The sequence below is a fragment of the Gasterosteus aculeatus genome, chromosome 16, assembly GCF_964276395.1.
Source record: "Gasterosteus aculeatus chromosome 16, fGasAcu3.hap1.1, whole genome shotgun sequence".
Lineage (NCBI taxonomy): Eukaryota > Metazoa > Chordata > Actinopteri > Perciformes > Gasterosteidae > Gasterosteus > Gasterosteus aculeatus.
In genome coordinates this window covers 18,544,717-18,564,135 of record NC_135704.1, presented here as the reverse complement: position 1 = coordinate 18,564,135, position 19,419 = coordinate 18,544,717, and the positions used below count along the sequence as shown (strand labels likewise).

At 42.7% G+C, this 19,419-nt stretch overlaps 2 protein-coding genes across 4 annotated transcripts; both read right to left on the bottom strand.

Moving 5' to 3' along the window:
- Positions 1 to 1,803: 1,803 nt before the first annotated feature.
- On the bottom strand, positions 1,804 to 6,918 carry LOC120814978 (C-type lectin domain family 4 member E-like). 3 transcript variants are annotated; one of them, XM_078090851.1, is made up of 6 exons: positions 5,429 to 6,918; positions 5,075 to 5,191; positions 4,734 to 4,889; positions 3,764 to 3,906; positions 2,531 to 2,634; positions 1,804 to 2,278 (listed from the first exon to the last, which is right to left on the bottom strand). In XM_078090851.1, the coding sequence occupies exons 1-6, from the start codon at positions 5,490 to 5,492 to the stop codon at positions 2,140 to 2,142; spliced, it is 723 nt and encodes a 240-aa protein (XP_077946977.1). In that variant the 5' UTR covers positions 5,493 to 6,918; the 3' UTR covers positions 1,804 to 2,139. The 3 variants fall into 3 exon arrangements, with proteins under 3 accessions (XP_077946977.1, XP_077946978.1, XP_077946979.1); XM_078090852.1 differs by having other exon boundaries at positions 6,644 to 6,917; XM_078090853.1 differs by lacking the exon at positions 1,804 to 2,278 and adding an exon at positions 2,736 to 2,768 and having other exon boundaries at positions 2,528 to 2,634; positions 5,429 to 6,917.
- An 8,199-nt stretch (positions 6,919 to 15,117) lies between these two features.
- On the bottom strand, positions 15,118 to 17,930 carry LOC120814974 (CD209 antigen-like protein A). Its single transcript, XM_078090854.1, has 6 exons — positions 17,312 to 17,930; positions 17,008 to 17,082; positions 16,842 to 16,943; positions 16,563 to 16,676; positions 15,908 to 16,050; positions 15,118 to 15,266 (listed from the first exon to the last, which is right to left on the bottom strand). Exons 1-6 carry the CDS (start codon positions 17,373 to 17,375, stop codon positions 15,159 to 15,161), a joined length of 606 nt encoding a protein of 201 aa, XP_077946980.1. The 5' UTR covers positions 17,376 to 17,930; the 3' UTR covers positions 15,118 to 15,158.
- Positions 17,931 to 19,419: the final 1,489 nt, after the last annotated feature.

The following is a 19,419-nucleotide window of genomic DNA, read 5'->3' as shown; positions in this document are numbered from 1 at the left end:
TGGACCAAATAGAACTTAAAGAGTGAAACACAATGGTTGAAATGTGATGTCGTCGGTGGAGAGGGTGCGCCGGGAAGCACAAGGTTGGTGGTTTGAGCCCCGGCTGCTCCATGTCCCATGTCCAAGTGTTCCTGTGCAAGACACCCAACCCCTAATTGCTCCCTGGGCAAAAATGTAAAAAGCCATGGGATGAAATGCAATTTAAGTCGCTTTGGATAAAAGCGTCAACTAAATGACCTGTAATGAAATGTGATGTTATTGTGCATGTTATGTTTAGCTTTAAGCCAAAGCTGTGATCATTGAATGTACTGTAGTATTGTAGCGATCCGGTTCAGGGTCACGTTGATCTCACTGACGATGAGCTCGCTCTGGTTACCAGTGACGCCCAGAACCTTGCAATAAAAGGTCCGCCAATAAACATGCAAACTGGGATAAAATCACCGCTGCCCCGGTCCAAAGCCAGCCTCCATGCGGTGCTCGCATGTCGGAACCTTTGAGTTTGTGCGACCAGTGGACTTTCCGGGTTGGGTCGTTGTCAACACGAAACGCCCATTATGTAGTGTGATGGCCAGGATATAGCCCCGTCCCGTCCACACAACACTGAGCTCTCCGGGGCATAGCCGGCCCCCTGTGTTGAAAATGGGCAGCGGCGGTACTGATCCATTTATGATGCAAAAAAGCTTTGTTATAAAGCGGTGAAGTCCACAGTCTGGTAGCGAGGTTGTTATTATGTGGTGTATGTAAGGGTTCGCCTGATGCTAGCGTGGATGGATGGGATCATTAGCCTGATGCTAGCGTGGATGGATGGGATCATTAGCCTGATGCTAGCGTGGATGGATGGGATCATTAGCCTGATGCTAGCGTGGATGGATGGGGACGTTAGCCTGATGCTAGCGTGGATCAGTGTTGAGCCTATGCAGGTCACGTGAAAAATTGAATGTGCAGCCAATCACATACGACAAGACCACAAGGGACACGCCCCCCTGGAGATTTGGAGGAGCTGAGCTGGAGGAGGAGGAGACAGAAGCCTCCTGTGAACCAATATTGATGGTTGCGGAAAAAAAAAATTACACTATTCATACTCTATTTCACTTTGTTACTGTATTTATTATTACTTCCATTAGTTGTTAAATTCTTTATAATTTTTAAACTGCTGACTCTTTATAACTTGTCGTCTCAGAAGGTTCGAGGGTAACAGAAGTGATCCTTGATCAGAGGTTCAGAACTCCACACGTCTCAGCCTGAAATAATATTTCATGCTCCAGAGGTGAAGCATATCTTCCTATTTAGATGGAATGAGAAGTTTAGCTTCTCTATCAGCATTTTATAAGCTGAGGACGTACACAGGAAGCCTCCCTGTGGACCAGACGTCTCCTTTCAGAGACGCTCGGTTCAGCCTATGCGGTCGTTGGAGGACACGGCGCAGGTCGACTGCAAAGGCTGAGTCCTCATGAGGACGCAGCCCACCAAAGGAGACACAGCCACAGGTTGTGAGTCTGTTGGTGACCCACAATCAACACTTGGTTCAGAGCGCACTGCTGAGTGTAAAAAGACACCTGCATGCAAGTGTTCAAATCCAACACTTGATGGCGACCTTCTCTCACACCCAACAGGAACGGACTGAGAGCGTCCCTAGAAAGGACAAGTCCTGAAGACATTTACATGACAAGAAGTGCACCTGCTGTCTCATGCTATGTGTTAAGTGGACTGTATCATAGTAGTTATTGAGGGACATGAGCAGATGTTCATACTAGCTGGCTGCGTTGGTGAATGTGACTGTTAATGAAAACAGCTCAAGCCGCCTTTGTTGCTCTAAGAAATGTATTTCAGGATGAAGCTTTTTATTCAAATATCTATTTAGTACAATATGCAGCTTTGATTCTTGTCACCAGCACACACACACACACACACACACACACACACACACACACACACACACACACACACACACACACGTGCACAATAAAGATGTTCATTTCCCATTAAAAAGACTTCAAAGTAAAACTATAAAAATCAATTCAAGAACTTGATACCTGACTTACATGGTCTCCTTCTGTCTCTAAATGCAACTTACATCAACACCATTAAAGCCCTTTTGCCAAAACACAATCACACTTTACAGATGATATGTTTCAATTATTAAGCCATTTTCTCACAGATCCATCGCAAAGCAGTGTTACACGACAAATCATTCCAGCTGTTTTGTGGGTTCTGGTCAGGTTGTATTTGAGCGCAGTTCTCCACCGACCGGGGACTAGTACCAGTACGGTACCAGTACCTAAGAGGAGGATAAGACATTTCACAGGAGTGTTCTCTTCAGTAAAGTGGCCAAAATAACATTCAATGAAGCTTAAAGTCTTTCCTGTAAAATAAAAATGAAGAATAATATTTTATAACCAAGTGAGTTTATTTATGTGTGTAGTGCACAACAAATATTGGAAGAAATAGACTAAGGATAATAATAATAATAACAATAGATGCAGCAATGGTTGAATATGTGTCAATCTTTAAATATTGTTGTGTGTCTTACGCTGCAGTCAGTGGAGTTCCATCAATCCATTTCCAGGTGCCCTCGATGTCTTTGTCACTCAAACCAATCCAACTACGACTTGTGGTGAAGTTTGAAAGGAATTCCTGTTGAAGATAAAAATATATGAATTATGTAATTATTATTTTAAATGTATTAAGGAGGTTTAAGGATTTATTTTAAACATTGTGAAAATTAATTATATTACCAGCTCAATGTTGTTCTAATGTAGGTATTATTGCTGATGAAAAGAAAATGACTTATCTGAATATTTGGTCTACATCAGTATTGACAAATATACAGAATATAGCCGGGGGGCATAAATACATAAAATAAAATATATCACAGAATGAAAATAATATGAACATCAAAAACAATTAAGTACTCAGATGTACTCATATTGTAGTGGCCAGTTGAGAAAAAGCTTGTTTACAATTTTTACTGAGTGAATAAATCAAGAGAGAAGTAGAGTCATTTCCTCATAGACGTCTATGGGAGCAGAGGAGTCGCCCCCTGCTGGTCACTACAGAGAAGTAGAGTCATTTCCTCATAGACGTCTATGGGAGCAGAGGAGTCGCCCCCTGCTGGTCACTACAGAGAAGTAGAGTCATTTCCTCATAGACGTCTATGGGAGCAGAGGAGTCGCCCCCTGCTGGTCACTACAGAGAAGTAGAGTCATTTCCTCATAGACGTCTATGGGAGCAGAGGAGTCGCCCCCTGCTGGTCACTACAGAGAAGTAGAGTCATTTCCTCATAGACGTCTATGGGAGCAGAGGAGTCGCCCCCTGCTGGTCACTACAGAGAAGTAGAGTCATTTCCTCATAGACGTCTATGGGAGCAGAGGAGTCGCCCCCTGCTGGTCACTACAGAGAAGTAGAGTCATTTCCTCATAGACGTCTATGGGAGCAGAGGAGTCGCCCCCTGCTGGTCACTACAGAGAAGTAGAGTCATTTCCTCATAGACGTCTATGGGAGCAGAGGAGTCGCCCCCTGCTGGTCACTACAGAGAAGTGGAGTCATTTCCTCATAGACGTCTATGGGAGCAGAGGAGTCGCCCCCTGCTGGTCACTACAGAGAAGTAGAGTCATTTCCTCATAGACGTCTATGGGAGCAGAGGAGTCGCCCCCTGCTGGTCACTACACAGAATGCAGCTTCTAGACAAATCGGCTTTAATTTTCAAAGCCAGAGTTTGTCACAAGGGAAAAGTGAATAAAACAAATACATAACTTCACACTACCTGTTCTTCAAGTGAGTCTATGATCACCAGATCTGCTCCTTTGTCTCTACAGTCCTTTCTGCCATTTTCCCAGGAACCATCCCGTGTAGAGAGAAGATAACAGGAGCATCTGAACATCGTCCACCCCTCAGGACACGTTTTCTCTGTAAAAGAAAAAACATTCATCTTCACAGATGAGTCTTTAAACTGAGGAAGTTGTGTGTTTTTGTTGACTCTATTTCGAGTTGTAGAGCGTCACTGTGACACACATCCCTTTACTTTAATTAACATTCATTAGTTACAAATACATTATTTCTTTTTAAATTGTACCCCTTGTCACAGTCCGGGCCACACGGCCATGACAACAGACAACAGGACGACACAAACAAGTAGTCGGAGAGGAGTTTCTAACACTGCTACAATGGCGCGTGGAGTCGATGGTTTCAGTGGTGGAGGTGAGTGCATGCGGACGCTCGTCACACCGTCTATTTTGACTTCTGAACTATTTGATCTCTTCTATTAGCATTTTTACTTTAAACTTTACATTACTTTTGAAAACTTGCAAACAACTGTTTCTCTGCTTTTTAAAACAATAAACACATTAATAACCTTCCTCACTGCCTCATTTGTCTGCAGAGACTCCTCAGACCGACTATCAAAGCCATTATTTATTGAATCAGATGAGATAGATCCATCCATCCATCCATTGTCAATCCGCTTATCCTGCACACAGGGTCGCAGGGGGGCTGGAGTCCATCCCAGCCAACTTCGGGCGATACAAATGAGATAGATGCCATATTTAAATACATTTTGACAAAAAGCGCTAAAATAGATAAGAAAGAGTGAAATGCACCTAAATATGTTCTGTGGTGTGTTTAAATGAAGTTTAGACAGGGCCAACAGACTGAACATATAGATTACAGAGCAGATTTATTTTATATATATATTAAAGAATCATGACTCAGCAGAACACACACAGACCAGCACTCACTCTGTTTGCACAAGAGCTGAAGTCTGTCCTTCTCTTGGGTCAGTGCAGTGACTTTGTCCTTCAGCTGGTCTCTCTCTGCAGACACTGAGGACAGCTTGTCTCCACTGATCCGGAGACGCTCCGCCAGGTTGGCTTTGACGGAGAAGAGTTCAGCATCTGATGCATGCATTAAGTCATGAAGACATGAAAACATGATTCAATACATCACTGTTGTGTTCTATATTACAGAATCATCCCATCATCTTTTCACAGGAAATAATAAAGATACTGAACAAATGTTGTCATGACAACCAGCAACCTGAACTCTCTCAAATCTCAGGTTGGACGAAGACCAGACTCACCGTGGACACCGAGACCGCCGATTACAGCCAGCAGACCACACAGCGCCAGAAAGACAGCCACATGAGGTCTGTTCTTTAGGATGCTGGGACATAGACACATGAAGACCCTACTGCACACTGGTCAGGAGAAGACAACCAGCTGTCAAATGATGAACGTGACGTTGCTTTCAGCTTATGAATAGTGTGACTTTTGAGGAAGTTTCACTTTTCAGAGGTGCGAAAAGCCAAATATGTACATAAAATACAGCAGCTGCAATGAAGTCTGTTCTCTGCTCTCACAGTTCAGACCAGTGAACACAGGGATCAATGCAATAAACACACTTTATGTAACTACACATCAGTTCACACTCTCACCTGTCTGATTGGTCCTTGGGTTTGAGTTGACAGGTTCATCATATTCAACATATAAATCCTCCATTACTGTGTATAAGATACCCTCTATTTCCTACAGGGTCACAGCTGCAGCATCACTTTACACCAACAAGAGAAAGTCACACCTCTCACACACAAGCGCTGAAGTTCATCTTTGTTTTGTGTCATTAGTCTCGTGTTGTTACAAACAGGCTACAACTTCATTTCATTGTTGCACACTGACAGCAAACATCCTTGAACCCTTGAGCCTTGAAATGATCCAATGCAGAAAGTCGGTACACTGAACATCATTCCAAGTTCTTCCTGAGTTCCTCATTTCAGCGCAGTCCTCTTCCCCCACCGTGGATCTCCTCCCCGCTACCCGGTTGAACATGAGGTTCACTCTCCCAGCAGGAGAGGATCAAGCTGCTGAACGTTTACAGGTTTCTTTCACTTTACCAAAGCAGCCAACGGCATTAAAGCAGCTTCAGGTCTTAAACTTCTAACCCACTGAGTTTAATGTTTTGTGTAGTGTAGCATCACTCGCAAGAGAATGTTTTGCTTCAGTCTAATTTGAGAAATGAGAGAATGTGTCTCTATGAACATGTGATGTGTGTCTTCTTCTCCACTTCCAGCTTCCCTCCATCTCTCTGTCACTCAAACCAAACCAACTACGACACGTGACAATGATAAAAGGGAGAGAACGCTGTTGTTCAGGTTTCATTTAGATAGATTCTATCGATGCAGTTTACAGGGATTCATCTAAACAATCTGATCAGAATTCACTTCAAAATAACACAAAGTCAACACATGTAATATTAACACTGTTACAGCCAATAAACGTTCCATAAGGAATGTTACATCACAGGTCATGTAGTTGACGCTTTTATCCAAAGCGACTTACAATAAGTGCATTTCAACCATACGGACACAAACTCAGAAGAACAATGTAGCCCCCCTTCTCCCTCCTCGCCAGGGTCCTTGTACACCCCTGTTGTATGGGCGAGGTGTTGAAGAGGGTCTACTTCTATATGCTGCTGTACTGTCAGAGGATATAAACATAGCCCAGATACAAAAACCGTGAACATCTATGATCACACGCACAATTCACTACACACTCCGCGTAAACACCTCTTCAACACCCGGGATTTGATGGTCTGTAAGATGGTACACGCGCTCCGGCGATCCTCCACCCAGAAAAGAGGGGTTTGTACTCACAGTTCTCCGCGATGTCCATTGGTACCAGATCTGTATGCTCTGAAATCGACTTTGAAATGAAAATATCGATACTTTTGATACCTCAGTAATTTGTGGTAATGTATATTATTAACAGGAATTTGGTGGAAAGTAACTAAACTATTCAGGTCTTGTCTAAATGACGCGCCGCTGGTAGGGACTACTTTCCCTTCCGCCTGGGTAAGTGCCTAATACCTAAACACAGTGGCACGCTGACCCTGCTGCTCGCTCTCTCAGACAGAGAGAATGTCGGAACGGAAGAGAAGTCATGTGTGCAGATATTTCAGTTCCACAAACAGCCAGGATGCTCTGTGTGACATCTGTGGAAAAACCCTGAAGAGTTGTTTCAACACAACCGACCTAGTGAAACACTCACGAACAAACCACAACACTGAATATGAGACATTTTACTGGCAATTCTTGAGTCACCCAGAATGATAAAACAGCAAGTGTTTGTATCCCCTTTTTCTAGGCTATTTGGAGAGACATACATGCATACATATGCACACATACTGAGTTGAAACAAAATAAGATTAAGATTTCAGTACAGTGTAGCCCGCTTGTTAATTTTGTGCTGTGATTTTAAATCGTTTAAAGATGATTCCCCAAAAGCAGCAACACTCACAGGATGCCTGGCAGAGATGATTGCGGAGGATCTCCAGCCTCTGTCCATGGAAGACCAAGGTTTCCAAGTATTTGTGAGAGCTCTTGACCCAAAATATAAACTCCCAGGAAGAAAGAAACTGACAGAGACCCATCTTGTAGAACTGTTTGATGAACGCAAAGCCAAAGTAAGGCATCTTTGCAAAATGATTCTAGCGTTGTACTTACCACTGATATGTGGACCTCAGTGTCCACAGAGGCATATTTGACCGTAACATGTCATCTCATTGAAAACTGGGAAATGAGGGATTTTGTTTTGGAAACCCAAACTTTCAATGGGCAGAATACAGATGACAGTATCAGTTTAGCGCTTAAACGCATCGCAGAAAAAGAGTTTTTCTTGGGACTTTTTTCTCCTGTCAGGTAGTGAAGGAGCAAAGGATGTACGACAGCCCAGTGAGGAAAATATGATGTTAAATATGTACACACTACAATAAAATACAATAAAACAGCAGAGCAGAACATATTAAATTAAATGAAGGCTAAAGTGAAATAGAAGTATGTAAAGTGGGGGTGGAATAGGTATAACATTAAATTAGAAGATTAAATTAAGAGTAGTGAAGTGGTAATTTCATTAAAGAAGGATTTAGCCAGAGGTGATTATAACAGTAGACTATGTTGAAGAAGTGGATGAAGTCAGTGTGGAGGAATCATTACGTGTAGAGAGAAGATAACAAGAACAACCTCCAACCTTCAAGAGACGTTTTTTCTGTAGAAACAAGTAACTTAAAGTCACACAAGAGTCCGTGTTTTGTTGACTCCCTGTTTTTAGCAGTGAACTCACAACATGACACACATCACTTTATTTTTATGTTCGGTTCTGCATCTCTGTGTCCAACATTCGTTACTTCTCTCTACCAAGAAAAATAAAAAACATGTTAGAAAAAACAAAATATTACAATTATTATCCAATGAAAATATATAAATATAAATACATACATACATACACACAGAGACAGACACAAAGAAAAGAAAAACTCGTCCTTTTCTTCCCTGAAATGTAAAAGTTGTGCGTTGCTGCTCTGAAACACACACAAGTTGACTCTCGTTCAGGATCCTTTTCAGGAAGATGTTCTTCACCTCATCATGTTTTAAAAGAACTTCAGCAGCTTCTAAGAACAGACAGAAGTGATGAAGATAAAGTGAGGAAGTGATGAATCAGCATTTCTATCTATATGTTTCCAGATGTGAGAACCGACTCTTCTCTTCATCGATTCTTCTTTCCTGTTGCTGAAGTGAGTGCAGACATTTACAGAATGAACTCAAACAGAAATATGAAACAATGAAATAAAACAGTGATCATTGTGTTCATTTACTGAAGAACTTAACTACACATTCAACCACATTTTGATTTTATTAACATTCTTCATAATTCTACTCTAGTTTGAGTGTTTTATATCGGGCCAAAGTTGTTCAAAAAGAACACAACCTATGTTCCGTAGCCATTCACGACCAGACAGAGGTGGTGCTTTCCCTTTCACACATATAAGGGCAATCAAACTTTCTGTTTATTCAATTTCACCGATACTTTCAACATTCCCTCGGGAAGCAGCAACTCTCCTGTGTGTTTTCAACACTACATGCGTCTGGCGTAAACGTATCGGGGCAAATTTGGCTTTGTACAGCTCCATTGAAATCAAAGACACAGCTGCTCCCGTGTCAAGCTCCATATCAATGACATGGCCTTCAATCTTTGGCCTTATAATCAATGAAGAAGATGCTGCATTGCCTTTTCTTACTGCCATCACCGCCTCAGCGTCGCCTACTGCTGAAACCATATGCATCTTAATTCAGAGTCTGAATCTGAAGCAGAATCCCCATCACTATCTATGAGTTGGTCTCATCCTTATTCATTTTTCCTGTTCTAGCAGTTCCCTGCTTTGGTTTCATTTTTGCCTCAAATCTTTGCTTTGTGTATTTCTGATCACTCCTTTTACATAAATGAGCAATGTGGCCTGTTTTCTAGGAATTGTGGCATTGCTGTTCTCTAAAGTAGCAATCCTGTCCGCTGTGATTTGAAAGCATTTGTTGCCCCCTTGTGGCGATGAGAACGACACAGCGTGAACTTTTCAAATGCTGAGATTCTCTTGCTACAGCTTCCATCGACATTGTGGTGTCTACAACACGCGGGAATGTGAGCACTTCCTCCGTCAACAGTTTCCTTTGAATATTTACATTGATTAGTCCACACACAAGTCTGTCCCTCAAATGAGCGCCAACATCACAATGTTCTGAGAGCTTTTTCAGAACAGCCACATGCTCGCACCAACTGCTGTTTTAGTATTGTGTATTCAATGTTATTTAGGATTTAAGAACAGAAATGGATCAAAGTCGGAACCTTTGGGTTCGTGCTACCAGTGGACTTTCCGGGTTGGGTCGTTGTCAACACGAAACGCCCATTATGTAGTGTGATGGCCAGGATATAGTCAAGTCAAGTCAAGTCATTTTATTTTGTATAGCCCATAATCGCAAATTACAAATTTGCCTCAGAGGGCTTTTCAGTCTGTCCACATACGACATCCTCTGCCGCGAAACCCACCATCGGCACAGGAAAAACTCCCCAAAAAATGAAAAAAACCTTCCAAGAGGGAAAAAAGGGAAGAAACCTTAGGGAGAACGTCAGAGGAGGGATCCCACTCCCAGGATGGACAGACTACAATGGATGCCATGTGTACAGAATGAACAATGTATAATACATGCAATTCCTATGACAGAAATGATTCAAGTAATTGTGAGTAGTAAGCCAGGCGCACAGCAGGACCACTGCAGGGGCAACCACCATCAGATAGAACCACCATCAGATAGAACCACCATCCACAGAAGCCTGTGGGGAGGGAGAGCACAGAGACTTTAGGAGAGGGTAATGTCGGTTTATGAGTAAAGTAATATGATTAATATCTAAAATAATGATGATGATGATGATGATGATGGCAGCAGCAGGCGTCAGCATGGCCACAGCAGGTGTCAGGACCAGGGTCCCGAAGGAGACCTGATAGGGAAGAAAGCACAAAAAAAAACTCCCGGAAAGAAGCTGAATTAGTCATGTGCATTAATAAAACTTGAAATATGGTAGAACGAGAGCGTGAGAGAGGAGCTTGGTGTGTCCTAAGAATTCCCCCGGCATTCTAAGCCCATAGCAGCTTAACTAAGGGCTGGTCCGGACTAACCTGAGCCAGCCCTAACTATAGGCAGAATCAAAGAGGAACTTTTTAAGTTTTACTTGGTTGCACAAAAGAGGAGCTTGATAACTGAAGGCTCTGGCCCCCAACCTACTTTTTAAAACCATAGGAACAACAAGTAACCCAGCATCTATGGAGCGCAGTTGCCTTGTAGGGCAATACGGTGTTACAAGCTCTTGAAGATACAACGGTGCCTCACCAGCAAGTGCCTTGTAGGTGAGGAGAAGTACCTTAAAATCTATTCTTGATTTAACAGGGAGGCAGTGCAGAGAAGTTAATACAGGAGTGATATGATCCCTTTTCTTAGTTCTTGTTAATACACGTGCTGCAGCATTCTGAATCAACTGGAGAGGCTTAAGAGATTTACAAGAGCAGCCTGATAACAAAGAATTACAGTAGTCCAGTCTGGAAGTGACAAACGCATGAACTAATTTTTCTGCATCACTTTGAGACAGGAAGTTCCTGATTTTTGATATGTTACGTAGATGAAAATAGGCAGTCCTTGAAGTCTTCTTTATATGCGAGTTAAAGGTCATATCCTGGTCGAAGAGAACTCCCAGATTCCTGACGGTGCTGCTGGGTACCAGAGCAATTCCATCCATAAAAACTGTATCACGTGACAGCTGGCTTCGAAGGCGCTCCGGGCCTATCAGGATAACTTCCGTTTTTTCTGAGTTTAGCATCAGGAAGTTTCCGGTCATCCAAGTTTTGATGTCTCCAAGACATTCTTGAAGTCTAACTAACTGGTCCGTCTCTTCTGGCTTGATCGACAGATACAGTTGAGTATCGTCTGCATAACAATGGAAGTTTATGCGGTGTTTCCTGATAAGATCGCCCAAAGGAAGCATATAGAGGGTAAATAAAATCGGTCCAAGTACAGAACCTTGTGGGACTCCGTGACCAACATTGGTGGTGTTTGAGGATTCACCGTTTACAAGCACAAACTGGGATCGGTCCGATAGGTAGGATTTAAACCAGCTGAGTGCAGTCTCTGCAACAGGATACAATGGTCTATGGTATCAAATGCGTCACTGAGGTCCAGCAAGACAAGAAAAGAGATGAGTCCTTGGTCCGATGCAAGTAGAAGATCATTCGTAATTTTCACCAGTGCGGTTTCTGTACTGTGATGCACTCGAAATCCTGACTGGAAATCCTCGAACAAAGCATTGTTTTGTAGAAAGTCACATAATTGATTTGCGACGGATTTCTCAAGGATCTTAGAGAGGAAGGGAAGATTAGAGATAGGTCTGTAGTTAGCCAACACCTCTGGAGCATGAGTAGGTTTCTTAAGAAGAGGTTTAATTACAGCTACCTTGAAGGACTGTGGTACATGTCCTGTCAACAAAGACAGATTCATAATATCTAATAAGGATGTGCTAACTAAAGAAAAAACTTCCTTAAGCAGTTTGGTCGGAATCGGATCCAAGAGACAAGTAGAAGATTTAGACTTTGAAAATAAAGAAGTCAGTTGATCAAGGTTGATGGAAGAGAGGGCATCCAAACAGGCATCAGGGCCCACTGCTGCATCCAAGGTTCCTACATCGGAGGACAGGTCGGCACTGGTTGAAGGCAGGAGACCATCAATTTTCTCTTTGATAGTCAGAATCTTATCATTGAAGAAGTTCATGAAGTCGTTACTAGTGAGGTCCAAAGGAATACACCGCTCGACAGAGCTGTGACTCTCTGTCAGTCGGGCTACAGTGCTGAAGAGAAACCTGGAGTTGTTTTTATTTTTCTCTATTAATGATGAGTAATAAGATGCTCTTGCGTTACGGAGAGCCTTCTTATACGTTTTAAGGCTGTCTTGCCAAACTAGCCTAGATCCTTCTGATTTGGTGGAACGCCATAATCGTTCAAGCTTCCGCACAGTTTGCTTTAGGTTCCGTGTTTGAGGGTTATACCACGGAGCAGACTTCCTTCTTGTTGCTATTCTTTCCAGAGGAGCAATAGCATCCAGCGCCACTCTCAAAGAGCCTGTAGCAGTATCGACAAAATGATCGATCTGGGACGGACTGAGGTTCTCACAGGAGTCTTCTTGTATCTTGAGGCAGGGCACTGAACTTAGAGCAGAAGGAATGGCTTCTTTAAATAAGGCTACAGCGGTATCCGATAAGCGTCGACTGTAGAAACCTTTGGTAGGAGGAGGTGGTTCTGATAGTAGAAATTCAAAGGTTATCAGACAATGGTCCGAGAGGAGAGGGTTCTGTGGAAAACTTGTTAAATGTTCAATCTCAATCCCATACACAAGAACCAAGTCGAGTGTGGTTAAAACAGTGAGTTGGTTTATTTACACACTGACAGAAACCAATTGAATCTAATAATAAAAGGAATGCAGTACTAAGGCTGTCGTTGTCGACATCCACATGAATGTTAAAGTCACCCACAATAATTACCTTGTCCGTTTTAAGGACCAAACTCGTTAAGAACTGTGAAAATTCAGAAAGAAATTCAGAATAAGGACCTGGGGCCCTGTACACTATTACAAAGAGAACCGGCTGGATTATTTTCCAGGTCGGTTGCGAAAGACTGACCGTTGTCCATTGGTACCAGATCTGTATGCTCTAAAATCGACTTTTAAATGAAAATATCGATACCTTTGATACTTCAGTAATTTGTGGTAATGTATATTATTAACAGGAATTGGGTGGAAAGTAACTAAACTATTCAGGTCTTGTCTAAATGACACGCCACTGGTAGGGACTACTTTCCCTTCCGCCTGGGTAAGTGCCTAATACCTAAACACAGTGGCACGCTGACGCTGCTGCTCGCTCTCTCAGACAGAGAGAATGTCGGAACGGAAGAGAAGTCATGTGTGCAGATATTTCAGTTCCACAAACAGCCAGGATGCTCTGTGTGACATCTGTGGAAAAACCCTGAAGAGTTGTTTCAACACAACCGACCTAGTGAAACACTCACGAACAAACCACAACACTGAATATGAGACATTTTACTGGCAATTCTTGAGTCACCCAGAATTATAAAACAGCAAGTGTTTATTTCCCCTTTTTCTAGGCTATTTGGAGCGACATGCATGCATACATATGCACACATACATAGTTGAAACAAAATAAGATTAAGATTTCAGTACAGTGTAGCCCGCTTGTTAATTTTGTGCTGTGATTTTAAATCGTTTAAAGATGATTCCCCAAGAGCAGCAACACTCACAAGATGCCTGGCAGAGATGATTGCGGAGGATCTCCAGCCTCTGTCCATAGTGGAAGACCAAGGTTTCCAAGGATTTGTGAGAGCTCTTGACCCAAAATATAAACTCCCAGGAAGAAAGAAACTGACAGAGACCCATCTTGTAGAACTGTTTGATGAACGCAAAGCCAAAGTAAGGCATCTTTGCAAAATGATTCTAGCGTTGTACTTACCACTGATATGTGGACCTCAGTGTCCACAGAGGCATATTTGACCGTAACATGTCATCTCATTGAAAACTGGGAAATGAGGGATTTTGTTTTGGAAACCCAAACTTTCAATGGGCAGAATACAGATGACAGTATCAGTTTAGCGCTTAAATGCATCGCAGAAAAAGAGTTTTTTTTGGGACTTTTTTCTCCTGTCAGGCAGTGAAGGAGCAAAGGATGTACGACAGCCCAGTGAGGAAAATATGATGCTGGACCAAATAGAACGGAGTTAAACACAGTGGTTAAGATGTGATGAAATGTGATGTTATGTTGTGTTTACATGATGAAGCTTTAAGCCAAAGCTGTGATCATTGAATGTGTTGTAGTAAGTGAACAGGGATCGATCAGGTCAGAGGGATTCCAGATTCCACCATGAGATGGAGCCAGGAGGGAGTCATCTGATGTTCTGGAGCAGAACGGAATTCACGAGGGCGGAGCTGGGCTTGAATGTACACCAATCACATACGACAACACCACAAGGGACACGCCCCCCCCCCCCCCCCCCCCCCCCGGAGATTGGGGGAGCTGAGCTGGAGGAGGAGGAGACAGAAGCCTCCTGTGAACCAATATTGATGGTCACAACATTTTTTTCACTACTCATACTTTATTTCACTTTGTTACTGTATTTCTTATTACTTCCATTAGTTGTTAAATTCTTTATAATTTTTAAACTGCTGACTCTTTCTAACTTGTCGTCTCAGAAGGTTCGAGGGTAACAGAAGTGATCCTTGATCAGAGGTTCAGAACTCCACACGTCTCAGCCTGAAATAATATTTCATGCTCCAGAGGTGAAGCATATCTTCCTATTTAGATGGAATAAGAAGTTTAGCTTCTCTATCAGCATTTTATAAGCTGAGGACGTACACAGGAAGTCTCCCCGTGGACCAGACGTCTCCTTTCAGAGACGCTCGGTTCAGCCTATGCGGTCGTTGGAGGACCGGCTGGATCTTCTCCCCCGTTATCAGGCTGAGCGACATTGGCGTCACTGTACCAGTACCTAAGAGGAGGATAAGACATTTCACAGGAGTGTTCTCTTCAGTAAAGCGGCCAAAATAACATTCAATGAAGCTTAAAGTCTTTCCAGTAAAATAAAAATGAAGAATAATATTTTCTAACCAAGTGAGTTTATTTATGTGTGTAGTGCACAACAAATATTGGACGAATTAGACTAAAGATAATGATATTAATAATAATAGGTGCAGTAATAGTTGTATATGTGTCGATCTTTAAATATTGTTGTGTGTCTTACGCTGCAGTCAGTGGAGTTCCATCAATCCATTTCCAGGTGCCCTCAATGTCTTTGTCACTCAAACCAAACCAACTACGACTTGTGGTGAATTTTGAAAGGAATTTCTGTTGAAGATAAAAATATATAAATTCTGTAATTATTATTTTAAATGTATTAAGGAGGTTTAAGGATTTATTTTAAACATTGTGAAAATTAATTACATTACCAGCTCAATGTTGTTCTAATGTAGGTATTATAGCTGATGAAAAGAAAATGACTTATCTGAATATTTGGTCTACATCATTATTGACAAATATACAGAATATAGCCGGAGGGCATGAATACATAAAATAAAATATATCACAGAATGAAAATAATGTGAACATCAAAACCAATTAAGACTTGAAACTAGAGACTGAGACCATAAACTCATGTTTACAATGTTTACTGAGGGAATAAATCAAGAGAGAAGTAGAGTCATTTCCTCATAGACGTCTATGGGAGCAGAGGAGTCGCCCCCTGCTGGTCACTACAGAGAAGTAGAGTCATTTCCTCATAGACGTCTATGGGAGCAGAGGAGTCGCCCCCTGCTGGTCACTACAGAGAAGTAGAGTCATTTCCTCATAGACGTCTATGGGAGCAGAGGAGTCGCCCCCTGCTGGTCACTACACAGAATGCAGCTTTAAGACAAATTGGCTTTAATTGTTAATGCCAAAGTTTGTCACATGGGGAAAACTGAATATAACAATAAATAACTTCACACTACCTGTTCTTCAAGTGAGTCTATGATCACCAGATCTGCTCCTTGGTCTCCACAGTCCTTTCTGCCATTTTCCCAGGAACCATCCCGTGTAGAGAGAAGATAACAGGAGCATCTGAACATCGTCCACCCCTCAGGACACGTTTTCTCTGTAAAAGAAGAAACATTTAACTTCACACAAGAGTCTTTAAACTGAGGAAGTTGTGTGTTTTTGTTGACTCTATTTTGAGCTGTGCAGCGTCACTGTGACACACATGACTTCATTTTAATGTCCTGTTTGGTATCTTAGCGACAAACATTCAGTATGAAGACACTATTATCCTCTAACACGGATAGATTATTTCCTTTTATATATCATACTGTAGTTGTACACTCACTATTTGAACTTCTGTTTCATCTCCAATCATCATCTTTACTTCCATCATTTTAAAACAAACGTATTGAATAAGCATTGTTGAAGGGAGACTAAGAACAACTGCTTTTCTCTAGTCGTTTTAAATACAATGAATAACTGAATAAAGTTCCTCGGTTCCCTAATTTAAAAGTCTGTGGAGACTTTTTATACTTGACCACCAGAACAATTATTTATTCAATCAATTGACTCATTAATTACAGAAGTATTTCTTTAGGAAACAGTTTAAACACACAGACCAGCACTCACTCTGTTTCAACAAGAGCTGAAGTCCGTCCTTCTCTTGGGTCAGTGCAGTGACTTTGTCCTTCAACTGGTCTCTCTCTGCAGACACTGAGGACAGCTTGTCTCCACTGACATGCACTGAGTCATGAAGACATGATAAAATACATCACTGTTGTGTTCTATATTACAGAAACATCCCATCATCTTTTCACAGGAAATAATAAAGATACTGAGCAAATGTTGTCATGACAACCAGCAACCTGAACTCTCTCAAATCTCAGGTTGGATGAAGACCAGACTCACCGTGGACACCGAGACAGACGAGTCCAGCCAGCAGGAGGACACTGAGCAGCCCCAGAGAGACAGCAACAGCCACATGAGGTCTGCTCCTTGGGCTGCTGGGACCTGGACACATGAAGACCAGTCAGCACGCTGGTCAGGAGAAGATGCACAGACTGATCATTCTTACCTGGGGCAGGTGTTGAAGGTCTTACGGAAGCCTGAGACGTCACATATTCAACGTTAGCGTAGATTTCGTCCATCGCTGTGAAGACGACCAGCTGTCAAATGATGAACGTGACGTTGCTTTCAGCTTATGAATAGTGTGACTTTTGAGGAAGTTTCATTTTCAGAGGTGCGAAATGCCACATATGTACATAAAATACAGCAGCTGCAATGACGTCTGCTCACTGTCTCACAGTTCAGACCAGTGAACACAGGGATCAATGCAATAAACACACTTTATATAACTACACATCAGTTCACACTCTCACCTGTCTGATTGGTCCTTGGGTTTGAGTTGACAGGTTCATCATATTCAACATATAAATCCTCCATCTCTGTTGATAAGATACCCTCTATATCCTACAGGGTCACAGCTGCAGCATCAACTTACACCAACAAGAGAAAGTCACACCTCTCACACACAAGCGCTGAAGTTCATCTTTGTTTTGTGTCATTAGTCTCGTGTTGTTACAAACAGGCTACAACTTCATTTCATTGTTGCACACTGACAGCAAACATCCTTGAACCCTTGAGCCTTGAAATGATCCAATGCAGAAAGTCGGTACACTGAACATCATTCCAAGTTCTTCCTGAGTTCCTCATTTCAGCCCAGTCCTCTTCCCCCACCGTGGATCTCCTCCCCGCTACCCGGTTGAACATGAGGTTCACTCTCCCAGCAGGAGAGGATCAAGCTGCTGAACGTTTACAGGTTTCTTGCACTTTAACAAAGCAGCCAACGGCATTAAAGCAGCTTCAGGTCTTAAACTTCTAACCCACTGAGTTTAATGATTTGTGTAGTGTAGCATCACTCGCAAGAGAATGTTTTGCTTCAGTCTAATTTGAGAAATGAGAGAATGTGTCTCTATGAACATGTGATGTGTGTCTTCTTCTCCAGTCTCAGTCAGTAGAGTTACATTACATTACATGTCATTTAGCTGACGCTTTTATCAAAAGCGACTTCCAATAAGTGCATTCAACCATAGGGTACAAACTCAGGAGGACAAGAAACAAGAGAGTGTGATTTCCTCAAATAAGCCAATTTACAATTTGCTATAGATGAGTGACGTTACAAGTACAATTTAAGTGATACAATTTATTAGTCTTTTAGTCGAGGTAGAGTCTGAAGAGATGAAGATGTGAAGGCTCTCTGCGGTCCTGGTGTCTTCATAGAGCTCGTTCCACCATTTAGGAGCAGAACAGCAAAGAGTCGAGACCTAGTCGAGTGTTTTGCTCTCAGTGAGGGAGGAACGAGTAGATTTGCAGATGCAGAGCGGAGAGTGCGGGTTGGGATGTAGGGTTTGACCATGTCCTGGATGTAAGCTGGACCCGATCCATTCACAGCATGGTACGTGAGCACCAATGTTTAGAACTGGATGCGGGCAGCCACCGGTAGCCAGTGAAGAGAGCGGAGGAGCGGAGTAGTGTGGGAGAACTTAGGATGGTTAAAGAACAGTCTGTAAGAATACGTTTTTACGCATTGGAGCCTGGTCGGGGTTATCAAATATTCAGCTGCACAACGTCTCTCGTTCTGGGAGATTTATTTGTCAGATCACAGGTCAAGTATCAGCGCAGCGTTTGCAAAGGCAGGAGCAGTTCAGGCAGCACACAGGCCGGAAGAACAACTCACTAACATCAGCAAGAACATCATGTTTTATAACCCTTGAAAGACTGAGAAGTAAAGATTTCTATTGGCACTAAACTGGCGTAGAGGAGGACCTTCCACCTCCCGCATCTAAGATCCGGTCACATCTAATGTCCAGACTCCTGACTCAACGTAAACATCAGCGGCAGAGTGTGTATGTTGAATAGTGACCCGCAGAACTTGCATTTCTCAGCCAGGACAGAAACTGACTCCCCATCTTGTCAGACTCGTGTCTGCCTGCTTGGCCCATCCGGCTTCCCCCCTTACCTAACCCATGAAAAGAACTTTTGATTATCAAGTCGAGCTCCTGCATTCTGGATGAGCTGCAGAGGTCGAATGGCGGTAGCAGGGAGACCAGCCAAGGAGGGAGTTGCAGTAGTCCAGGAGGGAGATGACAAGAGCTTCTGAGTAAGAAGGGGACGTATTCTCCTGATGTTGTAGAGAGTGTATCTACAGGATTGCGTTGTCGCAGTGATGTTGGGAGTCAGGGAGGGTTGGCTGTCGAGTGTGACGGCGAGGTTCCTAGCGGTTAAAGTGGGCGTTAGCACGGAGTTGCCAAAGTTGACCGTCAGGTCCTGGGTCGGAGAATCTTGTCCTGGAAAGAGAAGTAGTTCAGTCTTGTCGGTGTTGATTTCCCATCAATCCACTTCCAGGTTCCATCCATCTCCTCCTTTACGGAGTCTCACATTTCCGTTTTCATAGCACAATACCGGCATTATTAAAACGAAGAATGTT